This window comes from Delphinus delphis, chromosome 2 (assembly GCF_949987515.2).
Source record: "Delphinus delphis chromosome 2, mDelDel1.2, whole genome shotgun sequence".
Lineage (NCBI taxonomy): Eukaryota > Metazoa > Chordata > Mammalia > Artiodactyla > Delphinidae > Delphinus > Delphinus delphis.
Window position 1 is genome coordinate 139,086,987 of NC_082684.1, and position 19,923 is coordinate 139,106,909.

At 39.0% G+C, this 19,923-nt stretch overlaps 1 protein-coding gene across 12 annotated transcripts in view; it reads left to right on the forward strand.

The window, feature by feature from the left end:
• Positions 1–19,923, forward strand: part of HERC1 (HECT and RLD domain containing E3 ubiquitin protein ligase family member 1) — a 213,269-nt gene that overhangs the window by 89,413 nt on the left and 103,933 nt on the right. For all 12 annotated transcript variants that reach the window (XM_060005804.1, XM_060005802.1, XM_060005812.1 and 9 more), the window contains 6 exons: positions 8,029–8,143; positions 8,231–8,351; positions 10,154–10,325; positions 12,864–13,176; positions 13,624–13,744; positions 19,011–19,062. In XM_060005804.1, coding sequence (XP_059861787.1) covers positions 8,029–8,143; positions 8,231–8,351; positions 10,154–10,325; positions 12,864–13,176; positions 13,624–13,744; positions 19,011–19,062 — 894 coding nt within the window. The remainder of the gene's footprint in view (positions 1–8,028; positions 8,144–8,230; positions 8,352–10,153; positions 10,326–12,863; positions 13,177–13,623; positions 13,745–19,010; positions 19,063–19,923) is intronic.

Genomic DNA, 19,923 nt, shown 5'->3' on the forward strand with positions numbered 1-19,923 from the left:
TTGCATCATTTTCTTGGAATGTGCGGTTAGGTTTTTTTTTTTTATAAATTTATTTTTATTTTTATTTATTTTTGGCTGCCTTTATCTTCTTTGGAGAAATCTCTGTTTAGGTCTTCTGCCCATTTTTGGATTGGGTTGTTTGTTTTTTTGATATTGAGCTGCATGAACTGCTTGTAAATTTTGGAGATTAATCCTTTGTCAGTTGCTTCATTTGCAAAAATTTTCTCCCATTCTGAGGGTTGTCTTTTGGACTTGTTTATGGTTTCCTTTGCTATGCAAAAGCTTTGAAGTTTCATTAGGTCCCATTTGTTTATTTTTGTTTTCATTTCCATTTCTCTAGGAGGTGGGTCAAAAAGGATCTTGCTGTGATTTATGTCATAGAGTGTCCTGCCTATGTTTTCCTCTAAGAGTTTGATAGTTTCTGGCCTTACATTTAGGTCTTTAATCCATTTTGAGCTTATTTTTGTGTATAGTGTTAGGGAGTGACCTAATCTCATACTTTTACAGGTACTTGTCCAGTTTTCCCAGCACCACTTATTGAAGAGGCTGTCCTTTCTCCACTGTACATTCCTACCTCCTTTATCAAAGATAAGGTGACCATATGTGCGTGGGTTTATCTCTGGGCTTTCTATCCTGTTCCATTGATCTATCTTTCTGTTTTTATGCCAGTACCATATTGTCTTTTGATTACTGTAGCTTTGTAGTATAGTCTGAATTCAGGGAGCCTGATTCCTCCAGCTCCGTTTTTTGTTCTCAAGATTGCTTTGGCTATTCGGGGTCTTTTGTGTTTCCATACAAATAGTGAATTTTTTTGTTCTAGTTCTGTGAAAAATGCCAGTGGTAGTTTGATAGGGATTGCATTGAATCTGTAGATTGCTTTGGGTAGTAGAGTCATTTTCACAATGTTGATTCTTCCAATCCAAGAACATGGTATATCTCTCTATCTATTTGTATCATCTTTAATTTCTTTCATCAGTGTCTTATAATTTTTTGCATACAGGTCTTTTGTCTCCTTAGGTAGGTTTATTCCTAGATATTTTATTCTTTTTGTTGCAGTGGTAAATGGGAGTGTTTTCTTGATTTCACTTTCAGATTTTTCATCATTAGTGTATAGGAATGCCAGAGATTTCTGTGCATTAATTTTGTATCCTGCAACTTTACCAAATTCATTGATAAGCTCTAGTAGTTTTCTGGTAGCATCTTTAGGATTCTCTATGTATAGTATCATGTCATCTGCAAGCAGTGACTGCTTTACTTCTTCTTTTCCGATTTGGATTCCTTTTATTTCCTTTTCTTCTCTGATTGCTGTGGCTAAAACTTCCAAAATTATGTTGAATAAGAGTGGTGAGAGTGGGCAACCTTGTCTTGTTCCTGATCTTAGTGGAAATGCTTTCAGTTTTTCACCATTGAGGACGATGTTGGCTGTGAGTTTGTCATATATGGCCTTTATTATTTTGAAGAACTTTCCCTCTGTGCCTACTTTCTGCAGGGTTTTTATCATAAATGGGTGTTGAATTTTTTTGAAAGCTTTCTCTGCATCTATTGAGATCATATGGTTTCTCTCCTTCAATTTGTTAATATGGTGTATCACGTTGATTGATTTGCATATATTGAAGAATTCTTGCATTCCTGGAATAAACCCCACTTGATCATGGTGTATGATCCGTTTAATGTGCTGTTGGATTCTGTTTGCTAGTATTTTGTTGACGATCTTTGCATCTATGTTCATCAGTGATGTTGGCCTGTAGTTTTCTTCCTTTGTGACATCCTTGTCTGGTTTTGGTATCAGGGTGATGGTGGCCTCATAGAATGAGTTTGGGAGTGTTCCTCCCTCTGCAATATTTTGGAAGCGTTTCAGAAGGATAGCTGTTAGCTCTTCTCTAAATGTTTGATAGAATTCACCTGTGAAGCCATCTGGTCCTGGGCTTTTGTTTGTTGGAAGATTTTAAATCACAGTTTCAATTTCAGTGTTTGTGATTGGTCTGTTCATATCTTCTATTTCTTCCTGATTCAGTCTTGGCAGATTGTGCATTTCTAAGAATTTGTCCATTTCTTCCAGGTTGTCCGTTTTATTGGCATAGAGTTGCTTGTAGTAATCTCTCATGATCTTTTGTATTTCTGCAGTGTCAGTTGTTACTTCTTTTTCATTTCTAATTCTGTTGATTTGAGTCTTCTCCCTTATTTTCTTGATGAGTCTGGCTAATGGTTTATCAATTTTGCTTATCTTCTCAAAGAACCAGCTTTTAGTTTTATTGATCTTTGCTATCGTTTCCTTCATTTCTTTTTCATTTATTTCTGATCTGATTTTTATGATTTCTTTCCTTCTGCTAACTTTGGGGGGTTTTTGTTCTTGTTTCCCTAATTGCTTAAGGTGCAAGTTTAGGTTGTTTATTCGAGATGTTTCCTGTTTCTTAAAGTAGGATTGTATTGCTATAAACTTCCCTCTTAGAACTGCTTTTGCTGTATCCCATAGATTTTGGGTTGTCGTGTCTCCATTGTCATTTGTTTCTAGGTATTTTTTTATTTTCTCTTTGTTTTCTTCAGTGATCACTTCGTTAATAAGTAGTATATTGTTTAGCCTCCATGTGTTTGTATTTTTTACAGATCTTTTCCTGTAATTGATATCTAGTCTCATAGCGTTGTGGTCGGAAAAGATACTTGATATGGTTTCAATTTTCTTAAATTTACCAAGGCTTGATTTGTGACCCAAGATATGATCTATCCTGGAGAATGTTCCATGAGCACTAGAGAAAAATGTGTATTCTGTTGTTTTTGGATGGAATGTCCTATAAATATCAGTTAAGTCCATCTTGTTTAATGTATCATTTAAAGTTTGTGTTTCCTTATTTATTTTCATTTTGGATGATCTGTCCATTGGTGAAAGTGGGGTGTTAAAGTCCCCTACTATGAATGTGTTACTGTCGATTTCCCCTTTTATGGCTGTTAGTATTTGCCATATGTATTGAGGTGCTCCTATGTTGGGTGCATAAATATTTACAATTGTTATATCTTCTTCTTGGATCAATCCCTTGATCATTATGTAATGTCCTTCTTTGTCTCTTCTAATAGTCTTTATTTTAAAGTGTATTTTGTCTGATATGAGAATTGCTACTCCAGCTTTCTTTTGGTTTCCATTTGCATGAAATATCTTTTTCCATCCCCTTACTTTCAGTCTGTATGTGTCTCTAGGTCTGAAGTGGGTCTCTTGTAGACAGCAAATATATGGGTCTTGTTTTTGTATCCATTCCGCCATTCTGTATCTTTTGGTGGGAGCATTTAGTCCATTTACATTTAAGGTAATTATCGATATGTATGTTCCTATTCCCATTTTCTTAATTGTTTTGGGTTCGTTATTGTAGGTCTTTTCCTTCTCTTGTGTTTCTTGCCTAGAGAAGTTCCTTTAGCAGTTGTTGTAGAGCTGGTTTGGTGGTGCTGAACCCTCTCAGCTTTTGCTTGTCTGTAAAGGTTTTAATTTCTCCATCAAATCTGAATGAGATCCTTGCTGGGTAGAGTAATCTTGGTTGCGGGTTCTTCTCCTTCATCAGTTTAAATATGTCCTGCCAGTCCCTTCTGGCTTGCAGAGTTTCTGCTGAAAGATCAGTTAACCTTATGGGGATTCCCTTGTGTGTTATTTGTTGTTTTTCCCTTGCTGCTCTTAATATGTTTTCTTTGTGTTTAATTTTTGACAGTTTGATTCATATGTGTCTTGGTGTATTTCTCCTTAGATTTATCCTGTATGGGACTCTCTGTGCTTCCTGGACTTGATTAACTATTTCCTTTCCCATATTAGGGAAGTTTTCAACTATAATCTCTTCAAATATTTTCTCAGTCCCTTTCTTTTTCTCTTCTTCTGGAACCCCTATAATTCGAATGTTGGTGCGTTTAATGTTGTCGCAGAGGTTTCTGAGACTGTCCTCAGTTCTTTTCATTCTTTTTTCTTTATTCTGCTCTGCAGTAGTTATTCCCACTATTTTATCTTCCAGGTCACTTATCCGTTCTTCTGCCTCAGTTATTCTGCTATTGATCCCATCTAGAGTATTTTTCATTTCATTTATTGTGTTGTTCATTGTTGTTTGTTTCATCTTTAGTTCTTCTAGGTCCTTGTTAAATGTTTCTTGCATTTTGTCTATTCTATTTCCAAGATTTTGGATCATCTTTACTGTTATTATTCTGAATTCTTTTTCAGGTAGACTGCCTATTTCCTCTTCATTTGTTAGGTCTGGTGGGTTTTTATCTTGCTCCTTCATCTGCTGTATGTTTTTCTGTCTTCTCATTTTGCTTATCTTACTGTGTTTGGGGTCTCCTTTTTGCAGGCTGCAGGTTTGTAGTTCCCGTTGTTTTTGGTGTCTGTCCCCAGTGGCTAAGGTTGGTTCAGTGGGTTGTGTAGGCTTCCTGGTGGAGGGGACTAGTGCCTGTGTTCTGGTGGATGAGGCTGGATCTTGTCTTTCTGGTGGGCAGGTCCACGTCTGGCGGTGTGTTTTGGGGTGTCTGTGGACTTGTTATGATTGTAGGCAGCCTCTCTGCTAATGGGTGGGGTTGTGTTCCTGTCTTGATAGTTGTTTGGCATAGGATGTTCAGCACTGTAGCTTGCTGGTTGTTGAGTGAAGCTGGGTGCTGGTGTTGAGATGGAGATCTCTGGGAGATTTTTGCCATTTGATATTATGTGGAGCTGGGAGGTCTCTTGTTGACCGGTGTCCTGAAATTGGCTCTCCCACCTCAGAGGCACAGCACTGACTCCTGGCTGCAGCACCAAGAGCCTTTCATCCACATGGCTCAGAATAAAAGGGAGAAAAAGTAGAAAGAATTAGTAGAAGTAGAAAGAAAGAAAGAAAAAGACAGAAAGGGAGGGAGGGAGGAAGGAAGAAAGGAAGGAGAGAAGGAAGGAAAAAAGAAAGAAGATAAAGTTAAATAAAATAAGATAAAATATAATAAAGTTATTAAAATAAAAAAATAATTATTAAGAGAAAAAAACGGACGGATAGAGCCCTTGGACATATGGTGGAAGCAAAGCTATACAGACAAAATCTCACATAGAAGCATACACATACATACACACTCACAAAAAGAGGAAAAGGGGAAAAAAATCCTAAATCTTGCTCTCAAAGTCCACCTCCTCAATTTGTGATGATTCGTTGTCTAAAGAAGGGAAGGAAGGAAAGAAAGGACGAAGATAAAGTAAAATAAAATAAAGTTATTAAAATAAAAAGTAATTATTAAGAAAAATATTAAAAAAACAGACGGATAGAACCCTCGAACAAATGGTGGAAGCAAAGCTATACAGACAAAATCTCACACAGAAGCATGCACATACACACTCACAAAAAGAGGAAAAGGGGAAAAAATAATAAATCTTGCTCTCAAAGTCCGCCTCCTTAATTTGGGATGATTCGTTGTCTATTCATGTATTTCACAGATGTAGGGTACATCAAATTGATTGTGGAGCTTTAATCCGCTGCTTCTGAGGCTGCTGGGGGAGATTTCCCTTTCTCTTCTTTGTTCTCACAGCTCCGAGGGGCTCAGCTTTGGATTTGGCCCCGCCTCTGCGTGTACGTCACCGGAGGGCGTCTGTTCTTCACTCAGACAGGACGGGGTTAAAGGAGCAGCTGATTCGGGGGCTCTGGCCCACTCAGGCGGGGGGCAGGGAGGGGCACGGAGTGCGGGGCGAGCCTGCGGCGGCAGAGGCCAGCGTGACGTTGCACCAGCCTGAGGCGCGCCGTGTGTTCTCCCGGGGAAGTTGTCCCTGGATCCCGGGACCCTGGCAGTGGCGGGTTGCACACGCTCCCTGGAAGGGGGCTGTGGATAGTGACCTGTGCTCGCACACAGGCTTCTTGGTGGCGGCAGCAGCAGCCTTAGCGTCTCATGCCTGTCTCTGTGGTCCGCACTTTTAGCCGCGGCTTGCGCCCGTCTCTGGAACTCCTTTAAGCAGCGTTCTTAATCCCTTCTCCTCGCGCACCAGGAAACAAAGAGGGAAGAAAAAGTCTCTTGCCTCTTCGGGAGGTCCAGACTTTTCCCCAGACTCCCTCCCGGCCAGCTGTGCCGCACTAACCCCCTGCAGGCTGCGTTCACGCCGCCAACCGCAGTCCTCTCCCTGCGCTCCGACCGAAGCCCGAGCCTCAGCTCCCAGCGCTGCCCGCCCCGGCGGGTGAGCAGACAAGCCTCTCGGGCAGGTGAGTGCCGGTCGGCAGCGATCCTCTGTGCGGGAATCTCTCCGCTTTGCCCCCCACACCCCTGTTGCTGTGCTCTCCTCCACGGCTCCGAAGCTTCCCCCTCCGCCACCTGCAGTCTCCGCCCGTGAAGGGGCTTCCTAGTGTGTGGAAACCTTTCCTCCTTCACAGCTCCCTCCCACTGGTGCAGGTCCCGTCCCTATCCTTTTGTCTCTGTTTATTCTTTTTTCTTTTGCCCTACCCAGGTACGTGGGGGGTTTCTTGCCTTTTGGGAGGTCTGAGGTCTTCTGCCAGCGTTCAGTAGGTGTTTTGTAGGAGTTGTTCCACGTGTAGATGTATTTCTGGTGTATCTGTGGGGAGGAAGGTGATCTCCGCGGCTTACTCTTCCGCCATCTTCCCGGCTTGCCATCCCCACAACTGTCATGGCTTCGGCCGCCGGGGCCCCTCCAGAGCCGGCAGCCTCAGTGAGGCCGCCCTCTCCTCGGGCTCTGGGGCCGTTCCGTGATGGCGGAGGGAAGAGACCCCGAGCTGTGGGAGTTCCAGCTCTGCGGAAACGCGGGCTCGGTTCTTGGTTTTGTTTTTAAGTAGCATGGTAAATCTTGTCAAATTAACAGAGTCTAGCAGACATTCTGGGAGTAGACGGTAAACCTCCCATCCCCATTTGGAATCTACTGAATGTATTTCATTTTTAAATTATAGAACTGGTGTGCTAACGTGGAATTAAAGAAAGCAGCTGACTAGTTTTCATCATCTAATGCTGTGATTTGGGTTTTCAATTGCACATACTCATCTCTGTCCAAATGTTTCATTTCTTACCTACCTAAATATACACAGTATATTAGTATTCACAGTATCTGATGGCTTCAAATACCACATATATACATACTTGACTAGTTTACTCAGTGTCTCCACTAGGGTGTGTAATACATAGTATTCAGAACCAGACTCCTGATTACAGATACCTATCCTCCCAAAGGACTGTCCTTGTGATCTTCTCTCAGTAAAAGCCAACTGCATTCTAAATACATTATAGTCATCCTTGTCTGCTCTCATGTGCACATCTGATCCATCAACAGATTTCTTCAACTCTACCTTCAGAATACATCTGGAGTCTAACCACTTTTTACTAACCCCACTGCTACTACTATGTAATAATTACTTCTGCTGTTGCTGTTCCTGTAGTAAATTCTGCACTCAGCAGTTAGAGTGAGCCTTTTAAAACACAGATCACATCATCCCGTACCTCTGTTCACAGTTTCTAATGGTCCTTCCCATTTCCCTCAGTGTAAAACCTAGAGGACTTGCAATGGCCTGCAAGGCCCTATGTGATCTGGACCCCAGACAGCTTTCTAATGTCTCCTACCACTCTTGTGCATGCACATTTTGCTCTAGCTGCTCTGTCCTCCTTGAACTCAGGCAGGGCCTCTACATAGTTTTTTTGAAAGGACACTGTTTGTGTGGCTTCTTCCCCTACCTCATCTAGATCTCTCTGCTTGATTGTAGCCTTATTGGGGACCTTCCCAAACCAGCTTATAAAAAATAGTAAACCCACACAGTACAGTATTCCCTGTTCTCCTCACCCTGCTTTATTTTTCTCCATAGCATTTATCTGTCATATTAATGTTTTTATTTATTGTCACCTCATACCCCTCCCCCACCGCAACTAGAATATAAGCTCTGTGAGATCTGGGACTTAGTTTTGTTCACTGCTGGGTTCCTAGCACAGTATGCGGGATCTAGTAGGTGCGTTTGTTAAATAACTGCTTAGGAAAACGATAAAATTCAGGTGTTAGATTACTAAAGCTATTAAAATTACCTCTGAACTGTTTTCTGTGAAATGTCAGTGTATCATTTTTATTTTCAGATTGGGACAGTGCAACTTTAAGTAATGAGTCACTCTTGGACACTGTGTCTAGATTTGTTCTTGCAGCTCTTCTGAAACACACAAATTTACTCAGTCAAGCATGTGGAGAAAGCCGGCAAGTAACTTAAACTATCCTCAGACAAATATTTGCTCTCATGATGTCAGAAGTTAAGTAACTTTTCTATTTTGGTTCTTTATTTAGATATCAACCTGGTAAAAGCTTATCAGAAGTGTACCGTTGTGTGTACAAAGTTCGAAGTCGTTTACTTGCTTGCAAGAACCTTGAACTTATTCAGACCAGGTCATCATCAAGAGACAGATGGGTAAAGTTGGAAATCAGTTAATTTGTATGTTTTTCTGCAAGCTGTGAGAGATAGCTCCATATTTGTGTATGTGAGGGGAAAAAAACTGTGGCTTAATTATTGCAGATGTTCAATAAATATTGAGTAGTTCTTTTTCTAGTGAAAATAATTGGATGAGTAGAAGATTGGGGGTTTATTTAACCACCCACTTATCAAGTGTGATATGGCTGCTAAGGAAGTTTATATATTCTTAGGCCATATAGGTAATAACAACAAATTGAATTGTCCAAATCATATGAAATATTATTCCTTTGTTTTCGCTCATCAGATCACGTTTGAATTATCCTATTTGATTTGGGGTGCCATAACTTATGAGGGATATTAGCAAAGTTAGATTGGTTAAAGGTCTGAAAATCATCTTATACAAGAACTGGAAAGTGTCAGAAATGTTTAGCTTAGAGAATGAAAGCGAAGGGGAGTCGTATGATAGGTGCCTTAAAGATATTTAAAGGACTTCCATGTAGGAGAGGAAATAAATGTGTTCCCTGTTGTTCCAGAGGGCACAGGTAGGACCAAAGGGTAACAACTGAATGGAGAATCATTGTTAGCTGAATGTAAGGAAAAAAGCCTTCTAATGATTAGAGTTGCCCACCGCTGGAGGTAAAGATTGAAAACTTTCATTAAGGATGTTCCAGAAGTAGTCCTTGCAACAAAAATGAGATGATTTCTAAAGTGCTTGGTAATCCTGATAGCACGATCCTATAATTATGAGTATAGCCTGATACCTCACCTTCAAAAGTGCTTACTTTGAAATGTCATATGTTAGATGCTTTGCACTCCATTATTTAGATCTTAGATTTTAAAAACCAAACTTTATCTCTACATTTGTGTTATAGTATTCTTTTGGCATGCACTGATTTAATATTTGTGGATCCAACTATTTGTTAGTGACCTTGAAAGCCCATGAAATATACTAATTAGCCATTTTGTTGAGTCTCAAATTTGAAACTTAAATATTGTGGAGATACATGACTTACGTATTTTGTGAGTCTGACTGACTGCTCAGTATCCCCATCCAATCATGAATCACAAAATAACTTTTATTGTACATCTGAGGATATCATTAAAAAATTTCACTTGTGCTTTATACTGAAATATGTGGGATGTTTGTGACTCTCTTCACCACTGTTGTAAGGACTCTTTTCTTTAGATGACTGCGAGGTAGCATAACCACCATGGGAAATAAAATTAACATTGTCCTTACCAGATTTCTAATTTTTGGTTTCCTCAGGGACAAACAAAGTAAAGAAAATAATTAAAAACAATACTGTTTGTATAATAGAGATTTGCTAAGAGAGTAGAACTTAAAGTTTTTCACCAAAAAAAGGTTAAAAATGCTGTTTTGTTTTAAATTAGCATTATTAAACATTTATACAGAGTAACAATAACATACACAGCTTGAGGGAGACTGAATGGAATCACATTTCATGTTCTTTACCTTTTATGCTTGGTGTCGTACTCAACTCATTTTAACTTAGCAGTTTACAGCAGAACAGCAATATGTATGAGTCAATTTACAGCATGACATTTTAATCAAAATATTGAGAAAGAGAGCATAGTTAGATGTTTCTGTATATTTTGTGTACATACATTCTTTCTAATCTTTTCAGATTTATCCAGTATATCTTTTGTTTTTGTGGTAAAATTCATGTGTTATTACTGCTATTAGCATTATTTTCCATGATAAAAAAATCAAGGTTTTAATGATATTTTTCAAAATTAAAAAATATATATATTCAGTGTAGCTCTGATCATTCTTTAAGATCTCGGAAAACCAAGACTCTGCAGATGTTGATCCTCAGGAGCATTCATTTACCCGGACCATTGATGAAGAAGCTGAAATGGAAGAACAGGCTGAGCGAGATAGGGAAGAGGGGCATCCAGAGCCGGGGGATGAGGAGGAAGAACGGGAACATGAAGTGATGACAGCTGGCAGTGAGTATATCCGTCTTGCTTTACAGATACACACTGTGGCATTCTTTTTGGTAGGGAAACTGACTGTAGAAGAGAGAGGCAAAAACATTTCCTTACAGTTTTTCTAAAGAGGTGTGATATTCTCCTGATGATCTGATTAGCTACATTTCAGTTCTTACAACTGCTAGTTCCGTCCTGAAGCTGTTGGATTGCATGTTTTGGGCTGAAAAGCTCTGGAAGCAGGCTTTTGGAAACAGTACCTGTTCCACTGAGTCTCATTTATGAAGTGATGCCCATGAGTCATTGGATAGGGACATTCAAAGCATGTTCTCTGGAGGGTACCAAGTTGTCCATTCACCTGGCTGGCCTCTGGGTGGTGAGGAAGAGAGCCCCTTTCTAAGCCTATTAGGAGAGCCCAATTATTTTCCATATGTAGAACTTTTTAAATTATAAACTTCCCCCACTGACTGCACTGCTGATTTCAGTAGAGAGCAAGAATATACATGAGAATATTATTGGCTGGTGAATGACATTTTTCATACTTTTTTATTACAAGGCTACAGATAGTTTTAAAATGTAATCATTTAGATGTTTAAAGAGAAATATGGAAGCTTTAAAATATTTGTTATCTTTTGAGTGATCTGGCTGTTTCAAGTTAAAGTGTATATTTACTTTTGTAGCCTAAAACATTTTGGCCATCTATGCATTTGGTATTGAGATTGTATATATATTTCAGTCAATTTGACACTTACTTTATTATCAATTTATCTGTGTTGTGCATACTTCTAAAAATGATTTTGAGGTGACTCAAAACAAGGTCAAAACCCATTAAAACAAGAGGAGAAATATAAGGTTCAGATGGAGAAGAGGGGATTGGAGATGAGGAGGTGGAGAATAATTTTATATATATATTAAAATATATATATATATATAAAACGTGTGTGTGTGTGTATATATATATATATATATATATTTTTTTTTTTTTTTTTTTGCTGTGCTGCATGGCTTGCAGGATCTTAGCTCCCCAACCAGGGATTGATTGAACCTGGGCCCTGGCAGTGAGAGCACTGAGTCCTAACCACGGGACCGCCAGGAAATTCCCAGAGAATAATTATATTTTAAAACCTAGGCTGAGGGAACATTTACAGATGAACTTAAGACTTAGTTTAGAAATTCCTAAAAGCAAAGACCAAAGGGGAAAGCACAGTAACAAAAGATAACCCTCAATTATATTAAAAGAAAGCGTAATAGTTACCCAGGGAGTAATAATTTTTAAACTAGCTGCCATTTTTGAGCATCAGTTATATGCTGGGTACTGGGTCAAATGCTTCACATAGATTAACTCATAATCCTCTCCGTCTTAGATGATTTCTAGTATTACCCTGTTCTAAAGATGGACAAACTGAGGTTTAAGGAGGCAAAATTATGTGCCTAGGGCCACTGTTCGTAGCAGCTGGAATTAGAACCAGGTCTGCCTCAAATTCCAGTAACCATTCTCTTAGTTACTTTAACTGATTTCTAGCTCTAGACTGTTAGTTCGTTGCTTTGATTTTCTTAGAAATAAGGGACTTTCAACAGCATAATGAATATATTGTCATAATAATACTTTGAAATATACAAATGCATTTTTAAAGTTTGTACTTCCATATTAACAGACAAATCTAGTATTTTACTAACTTTCTTGCCTGGGTTCCCCATTAAAAATACCATCTTCACTTAAATTTGAGTAAAACATTCTTTTCCTATTGTGAAATACCTATCACTGCATCAGAACCTTGTTAAACCCACTTTTTACACTTGTGAATTGGGAAGAGCTGGCATAAGATGGACATTCCTGGTGATACTATTTGACTCTGGGGGCTGTCTTGGCCATATTATTATAACCAGATTCTGTTTCAGCAAAGACCTTTAATGGTTGTCCTTATGTAATATGTTTAAAATACAACAAAGTGTAGGTATTAGGAATTATATGGACTTCGGAAGGGGAAAGGGGGCTCTTCATTATAACTAATGCAACTTAACTTTTGTCTGTTTCTTTTGTAACCTGACAATTTCAAACCAAGGTTGTGAACATTTCAGAAATAGGCAGCTATTTTTATCTAACCCAGTGATTCTCAAACTTTAATGACCTTCAAAATCAGCTGGAGGACTTGTTAAAACGTACATTGCTGGCTCCATGCCCAGAGCTTCTGATTAGAAAGTCTGGGATGGGCCCAATATTTTTCATTTCTAACAAGTGCCAGATGATGTTGATGCTGCTCTTCTAGAACCACACTTTGCAAACCACTGATCAAACTCATAAGAGTAGAAATAGAATCAACCAAATCTAAATTCTGTAAAGGCATAAGTATTTCCTATTGTAATTTTTATAAAAAGTTTAATGTTATACGTGTATTTTTGATAAAATTTAACTTAGTTACTTAGTATTTAATGTCTAAAAAATGATTTTCCCTCTTTCAATAAGTTTTTGGTCCAAACTTTTTGACTGTTTTTATTGTTATTTTCTTTGCTCTTCTCTCCCCATGTGTTAAGACCTTGTTTTTGTGTTACATGTTACAGAAATCTTTCAGTGTTTCCTCTCAGCCCGTGAAGTAGCTCGTAGCCGAGATCGAGATAGAATGAACAGTGGGGCAGGGTCTGGGGCTCGAGCTGATGATCCACCTCCTCAGTCTCAGCAAGAGCGAAGGGTCAGCACAGACCTTCCTGAGGGTCAGGATGTGTACACTGCTGCCTGCAACTCCGTGATCCATCGATGTGCCCTGTTAATATTAGGAGTAAGTCCTGTGATTGATGAGCTTCAGAAGCGAAGGGAAGAAGGACAGTTGCAGCAGCCTTCCACAAGTGCCTCTGAAGGGGGTGGACTTATGACCAGGTGGGACTGACTAGAAACTTAAAACATTTCTCTCCTCTCCTTGTTTCTTTATGCATTGAAATGGTTTATTCTCACTTATTGTATTCTGAAATTAACACAGACATGGAGGAGGAAATACAAATTGACAAGGATGAATTTAATGTAAAGAGTGATACTAATTCAGCCTGGAGTATAAATTTCTGATTAGATGAGGAGGCACAATTTTTCACACATATAAACAACAGTAGTTGATTGGCATAATTCTGTAATTTAGTGGCATGGAAGTTATTCTGATGTAATTGAGAAGGACTTTGTGCTTAGACCTGACTGAGAGCCAGGGTTTTCCTTTGACAGACATAATTACTCCTCACTGTGTGTGTGTTTTATCTCTGTGCTGCTAGTTCCATTCAATTTTATGTTCACTAACAGTCCCAAATCGAAAAACTTTTCTTTGTGCATGTGAGACAGGAGTGAAAGTCTTACTGCAGAGAGCCGGCTAATCCACGCAAGTCCAAATTATAGACTGATCAAATCGAGGAGTGAATCTGATTTGTCTCAGCCTGAATCAGATGAAGAGGGTTACGCACTGGTAGGTATACCTAGATTTAGTAAAGAAGGAATTTTGTATAGCAACGTAAGACTTTGGTTAGAGTAAGTAATATACGTTTGTTTTAGACATACAAAAACCTTTTTAAAAGAACTTTTAAGAGAAATGAGATAACTATATTGCATAGGTATTTATCATCTCTATGTTAGTGACTCAGATATCTCTCTTTAGCTCTGACTTGTTCCTAAACTCCAAATTCACGTATTTGACTCCTTGATGGACGTTCTACCTGAACATCTCAGGTGACCACAATCTTAACCTATTCAAAAATAAACTCATTTTTCTCCTGAACCTCTTCTCTCACATTCCCTATCTTAGTAAGTGTTACTATTAACTACCCAGGCTGGAAACCTGGGTTCATCCTTGACTCTACTTTTTCTTAATTCCTGGTCCCTGCAACCTCCTCACTCCCCACAGTCCAATTAGTCAAACCTTGAAAATTTTACTCTTAATATCTTTGTACTATGTCCTGCCCATCCCTCTTGCCACTGCTCTGTCTCAAACTTTCCTTCTCTTTTGCCTGGCCTGGTACAAAACTCTCCAAACTGGTTGCCCCATCTCTTGTCTTATGCCCATCTTCAACATTTCACTAGAATAATATACCTGAAATACAAATCTGTTTATATCTCCTCTACTTAAAATCTTTCAGTAGCTCTCAGTTCTCTATCAAAAAAGCCTCAGGACCTGAACTGCAGGCATTTAAGGTAAAAATCAAAGAAGTGCGATGCTGATTTATATAAGGAGTAGAAAGTAATATGTGCTATAGTGTGACGGGTAAAATAAATTATAGAATGAAAGCTGTCTAATAGATAGCTGCTATTTGAATAGTTTTGGACTTAGAGTTGATAGCTGGATTTTCATTTTGGCTGATCCTCTGCCTTATATGTGAATCTGTATGTGCTACTTGACTTCTCTGGGCCTTAGTGTCCCATTGTATGATATGAGGATAGTAGTGCCTGTTGTGTAGGTGGTAATCTGTTAGACTTGGCTTCTGAACCCGATCCTACTGATGAATAGCTTTGAGACCTTGGTCATGTCACATGATAGCTCAAACGGAAACTCTGGGTTTTTTGGATTGAGATTCATTTTTAGCTCTGAAATTCTTCTCTTATGAATTGAGAAACTGGATGTGAAAATATTTTTGAGAAGTATAGAGTGCTACATAAACATGAAGCTATTGTTTAAAAGAAACTTCTAAGCGTGAAAGATTCCTCCTCTGAGGAAAGTTGAACAGTGTCTTCAAGCAAGTTTCATTGTATGTTTTTGTTTGTTCTTCCTCCGTTTATTCTTCATTCCCGTTATTATTTCTGTGCTCCCAGTTCACGTTCCCAGTCTTGCCGTCTACTGAGATTCCTCTCTGTCCATTTATGTTTCCAAGTTGATCAGTCTCATTATCTAGTCTCCTAGCCCTGTGACAGTTTTATAACAGATCATGTCACTTCTCTCCTCAAAACCTCCAATGACTTTACTATTTCTCAGAGTAGAAGCCTAGGTCCCTGCAGGGGCCTATAAGACTCTACATATCCTGGCCTCACTCCTCTCTGATCTCCTCTGCTGCTACTCTCTTTCTTGATGACTCTCCTTCTGCCACACTGACACCTCTTGGCTTTTCCATGAACATACCACACAACTTCCCCATAGGGCCTTTACATGGCTGTTTCTTCTGACTGGAATACTGTTGTCTGTAGGCAAATCCCCTTGCTTCAAGTCTTCGTTCTGATGTTACTTTTTCAGTGACACCTACCCTGACCACTCTATTTGAAATTCCAGTTTGCTCTCCTTTCCAGATATTCACTCTCTGTCTGCTTTGCCTTGCTCTGTCCCCCTCACCCCCGGCACCTAACATTATTTGCTATATTTATCAGTTTCTCTTAGTCTACACTAGAATATAAGCTCCCTGAGGATAGAAGTTTTTGCTGTTTTATTCACTGCTGTATCCCAAGTACCTATAGTGCCTGGCACACAGTAGGCAGTCATTAAATATTTTTTTAACGAATGAATGTCTGTCTAATCTATTTTGGTAAAATTTCTGTGCCTATTTGTTCTTTCCACTCTTCAATATAGGCCCTTGTTACTTTTGCCTGAACTGGTAGTTTTCAAACTGATCTCCCTACTTTTTCCAGTTCCTCTCCTTTGATACTGCTCCCAGAGGTAGAGCTCTTAAAAACGTACACAACGGACTTCCCTGGTGGTGCACTGGTTAAGAATCCGCCTGCCAATGCAGGGGACACGGGTTTGAGCCCTGGTCCGGGAAGATCCCACATGCCACGGAGCAACTAAGCCCGTGAGCCACAACTACTGAGCCCGTGTGTCATAACTACTGAAGCCGGTGAGCCTAGAGCCTATGCTGTGCAACAAGAGAAGCCACCGCAGTGAGAAGCCTGCGCACCGCAATGAAGAGTAGTCCCTGCTCGCTGCAACTAGTGAAAGCCTGCGCACAGCAACGAAGACCCAACACAGCCAAAAATAAAAACAAATAAATTAATTAAAAAAAAAAACCACAGACACACACACAAACACAACAAGAACAACAACAGAACACCTGCTGGTCATGCTACCTTCCTATTAAAAAAAAACTCAGTGACTCTGCACTGCCTACCCAGAAATCAAAGATTCTGGAAAATGTTGCTTGCCTGCTTTTGAAGCCAGTTCTCCCCTGCGGTAATCTGCATTTTTGCCATAGCATAGTAGTCCATCTGCCAGACTCCAAACATACCTTTTGAGCCTCTGCTCAAGCATCGTTTGCCTTAAATGTCCTTCTCCTGGGTTTTGTTGATGAAGTCCTGCCTCTCTCTTAAGGCCTGGTTAAAATGTCATCTCTTCCAGAAAACTTTCCTAGGATTACTCACAGTGACTCTGTCTGTTATTTATATGGCAGTTTGTTAGTATCTATAATAAGCCACTAATGGTTTGTCTCATGTTGGACTTACTTATGTATTATTAGTATTTCTTTCCAGTAGACCTCTTAGAAGGTCTAGAGTTTTTTTAATGTCCCTCATGTCTCCTACATTGTGCTTTGCATATTGTAAATGATTGATAATTCATTTCAACTGAAATGAAAGTTAAAAGATGAGGATAAATGTAGTTAAAGTGGCGTACTTTTTGGAAGCAAACAATGAAATCTGACTTAGTCACAATAGACTCTATTGATTTTGACCTGGGGCAAGACACTTAACCTTTCTGAGCTCCAGCATTTTTATCTTTGAAATGGGGAATACCACTACCTGTTATACTTGCCTCAGCGGGGTCGTTGGGAACAACAAGTTTAGTAATACAATTTAAAACATGTTGAAAGTTATGTTTTCAAAACATAATGGGAAGACAGATAAATGGAGGTGGGTTGAACCTAGATAAATTGCCACGTCTAGGTTCTACAGAATTTTAAAAAGATTAAGAAACACATTTTTGGGAAAGATGGACTCTTAATCAACTTTTCTTATGGAATGTTTAGAAAGATTGTGTCATAAAAGGTGGAAAAGTCAAGAACTAGAGAGAGCAGATTCTGTTGTGGGTGAGGAGACTTGGGCTGAGCCTTCAGGCTGAGCCTCCTGTAGACGAAGAGGAGCAAGCCGTGGGGGCAGTGTGGGATTTTCCAGCTGAAATATGTTACCCTTCTGCCTGAGGTTATTTAGGATTATCATTGATGTCTTTGATATCTGGTAGTACTTGTTTATCCTGAATTGTCAGTGAATGAAATGCTTTCTTAAAATAACTGAAGTTAACCAGCTTGATGCTAAATCTGAGTTTTAACCTTCTTTCGTAAAGCGTATTATGTGATATATCATCTACTCTGTCTTAGTGACCACAGAAACCTAAGTCAACAGTTACACAGTTAACTGTTTGATTGACACATGTCATACTTACCAGCATTTCTTACTACGCTCTCCTAATCTACCTCCCTCATTTCCCTACCGCCCTCTTTCACAAAGGATTTGATTTAGCATACAAAAATAAATACTATTTATAAAAGTATAAGAGAATGAATTAGGGCTAAAGAGGAAAATAAAGCCCTGAGTAAGATTTGTACACCTCTACACACATCCTGTGATGTTCTGCCAGAGATCGGCCAGCAGATAGGAAAAACACGAGTTGCATGATTCACAGTGTGTAAAAGATAAAAACCAGGTTTTCAAGAAAAACTCAGATATTTCTGGTTCTGAGACCTGAGATAAATTTCTTCCATGAGCCCTCATGGCAAGGTACTGTGTAATAAAAATGTTATATTGCATGAGATGGCATTGTCTTCAGGAACTGTTGTGACAACTGTTTGGTGTTTTCTCCAGCATCAAATGGCCTGGGAACATACTTATTTCTGGGGTGTGTGTGTGTATATGTAAAACAAAATGTATTTATCCACAATGTGGGTACATATGTCTATATGTATTACCAGGAAAAAATTTTCTAAATGACATTTCCTAAATGGGTCTGTAACAGTCACTTCTGCAGCCTTTCTTCTTTGCCACCAACTTTTTTATTGTGTGATAAAGTGCAATTGAAATTGCTGAGACCATAATGTCAAATCTGTGCATAAATCTAAGTCATGGGTTTGTATATGGCTATCTGTACATAGAGTAGATAGTTGTCGCCAGTGCCTCCCCACCACACACACACACACACACACACACACACAAATATACTTCCTTTCTTCCTGAAAGCCTTCACTGTTTTATTAAGCTGACTGCAGTTTAACCATTTGAGATTTCTTTATTTTAAGAGGTTTTAAAAACATTTTGAAGTCTTTTAAAATACTACCAGAAAGCTTAGGACTGTGTTATTCTCCTGTTAGTGTGGGTTCATCAGATTCTCTTCTATACACCTAGCCAAGGCTAATAGTTTTGAAAAGAATGGAAAATGAGGATAGAACAAGTAGTGATTTTGGAAAATGGGACTTTGCTACAGGGGCTTTAGGCGTCTAGAGGGTATTAATAAGAGATCATACTGTGTTAGAAAGATAAAAGACAAAGATTTCAAAGAAGAAAAAGGTGACAACAAAGAAAAAGTTCTGCTACTTTACACTGTTAATTAATGTGCATATTGACTTTGTGTTTTAGTATCTCAGAGTCATGTGCCTGAACTGTTTTCAGTGGGTTTTTAGAGACTTTTTGTTCTTAGCCTGACTTGACTGGTGAATAAGTAGCACATTGCTATAATTATGCAGATTACTTTTTATTTCATTTAGTACTCTATTAAATCTTAATCTTAAATAATTTTCACAAGTAAATTTTATTATTTATTTTTAACTTAACAGAGTGGAAGACGAAATGTTGATTTGGACTTGGCATCATCTCATAGAAAGAGAGGTAAGTATTAAATATTAAATATCTGGTGAAGTAGCTCTTTTTATATCTGATATGTTTAGATCTGATTGTCATTGAAACATTATTGCAAAAAAGTTAGAAACATTTTATCAGAAAAGTTAAAAGGAAGATCATTTTCTTGAAAATATACACCCTTAAAAAAAGATCTGGGAATGTCTAGGAGTTAACAATCAGTTCTCTTTCTCATTTGTTGTGTTTTGACTTTTTAAAAGTCCCATGGAACTCTGGAAGCAGTGCTTTACATTGTGGGGGGTTATGGACATAATTTGCCATGTTTTAGCTCAATGGTATAGTTGCTATAGTTTAAATGGTGTTACAGGGAGAACTCTTTACCCCATTCACCTTTCATACACACATACACACTTTCAAACTGAAAGTTTCTAGTTTTTTTCCTCTTTGCTTCTCAAGATGCAAAGCATATAAGAGATGAACAGATGATTTCTAAAAGTAAAATTTTCCCATGAGGAGCGATCTTAGAGTTCATCAAGAGTTAAGCTCATTTGTTAAAAGCTGTATCTTAATGAATAATATAGTTAACTCTTGTTTATATGTACAAATAGATGGAAAGAACAGCAGTTTTAGATAATACAAATCCAAGGTAACTAAAAACTCTCCAAGTATTATTCTCGATTAATTGGCACTTTTTTTTTTTTTTTTTTTGCGTTACGCGGGTCACTCACTGTTGTGGCCTTTCCCGTTGCGGAGCACAGGCTCCGGACGCTCAGGCCCAGCGGCCATGGCTCACGGGCCCAGCCACTCCGCGGCATGTGGGATCCTCCCGGACCAGGGCACGAACCCATGTCCCCTGCATCGGCAGGTGGACTCTCAACCACTGCACCACCA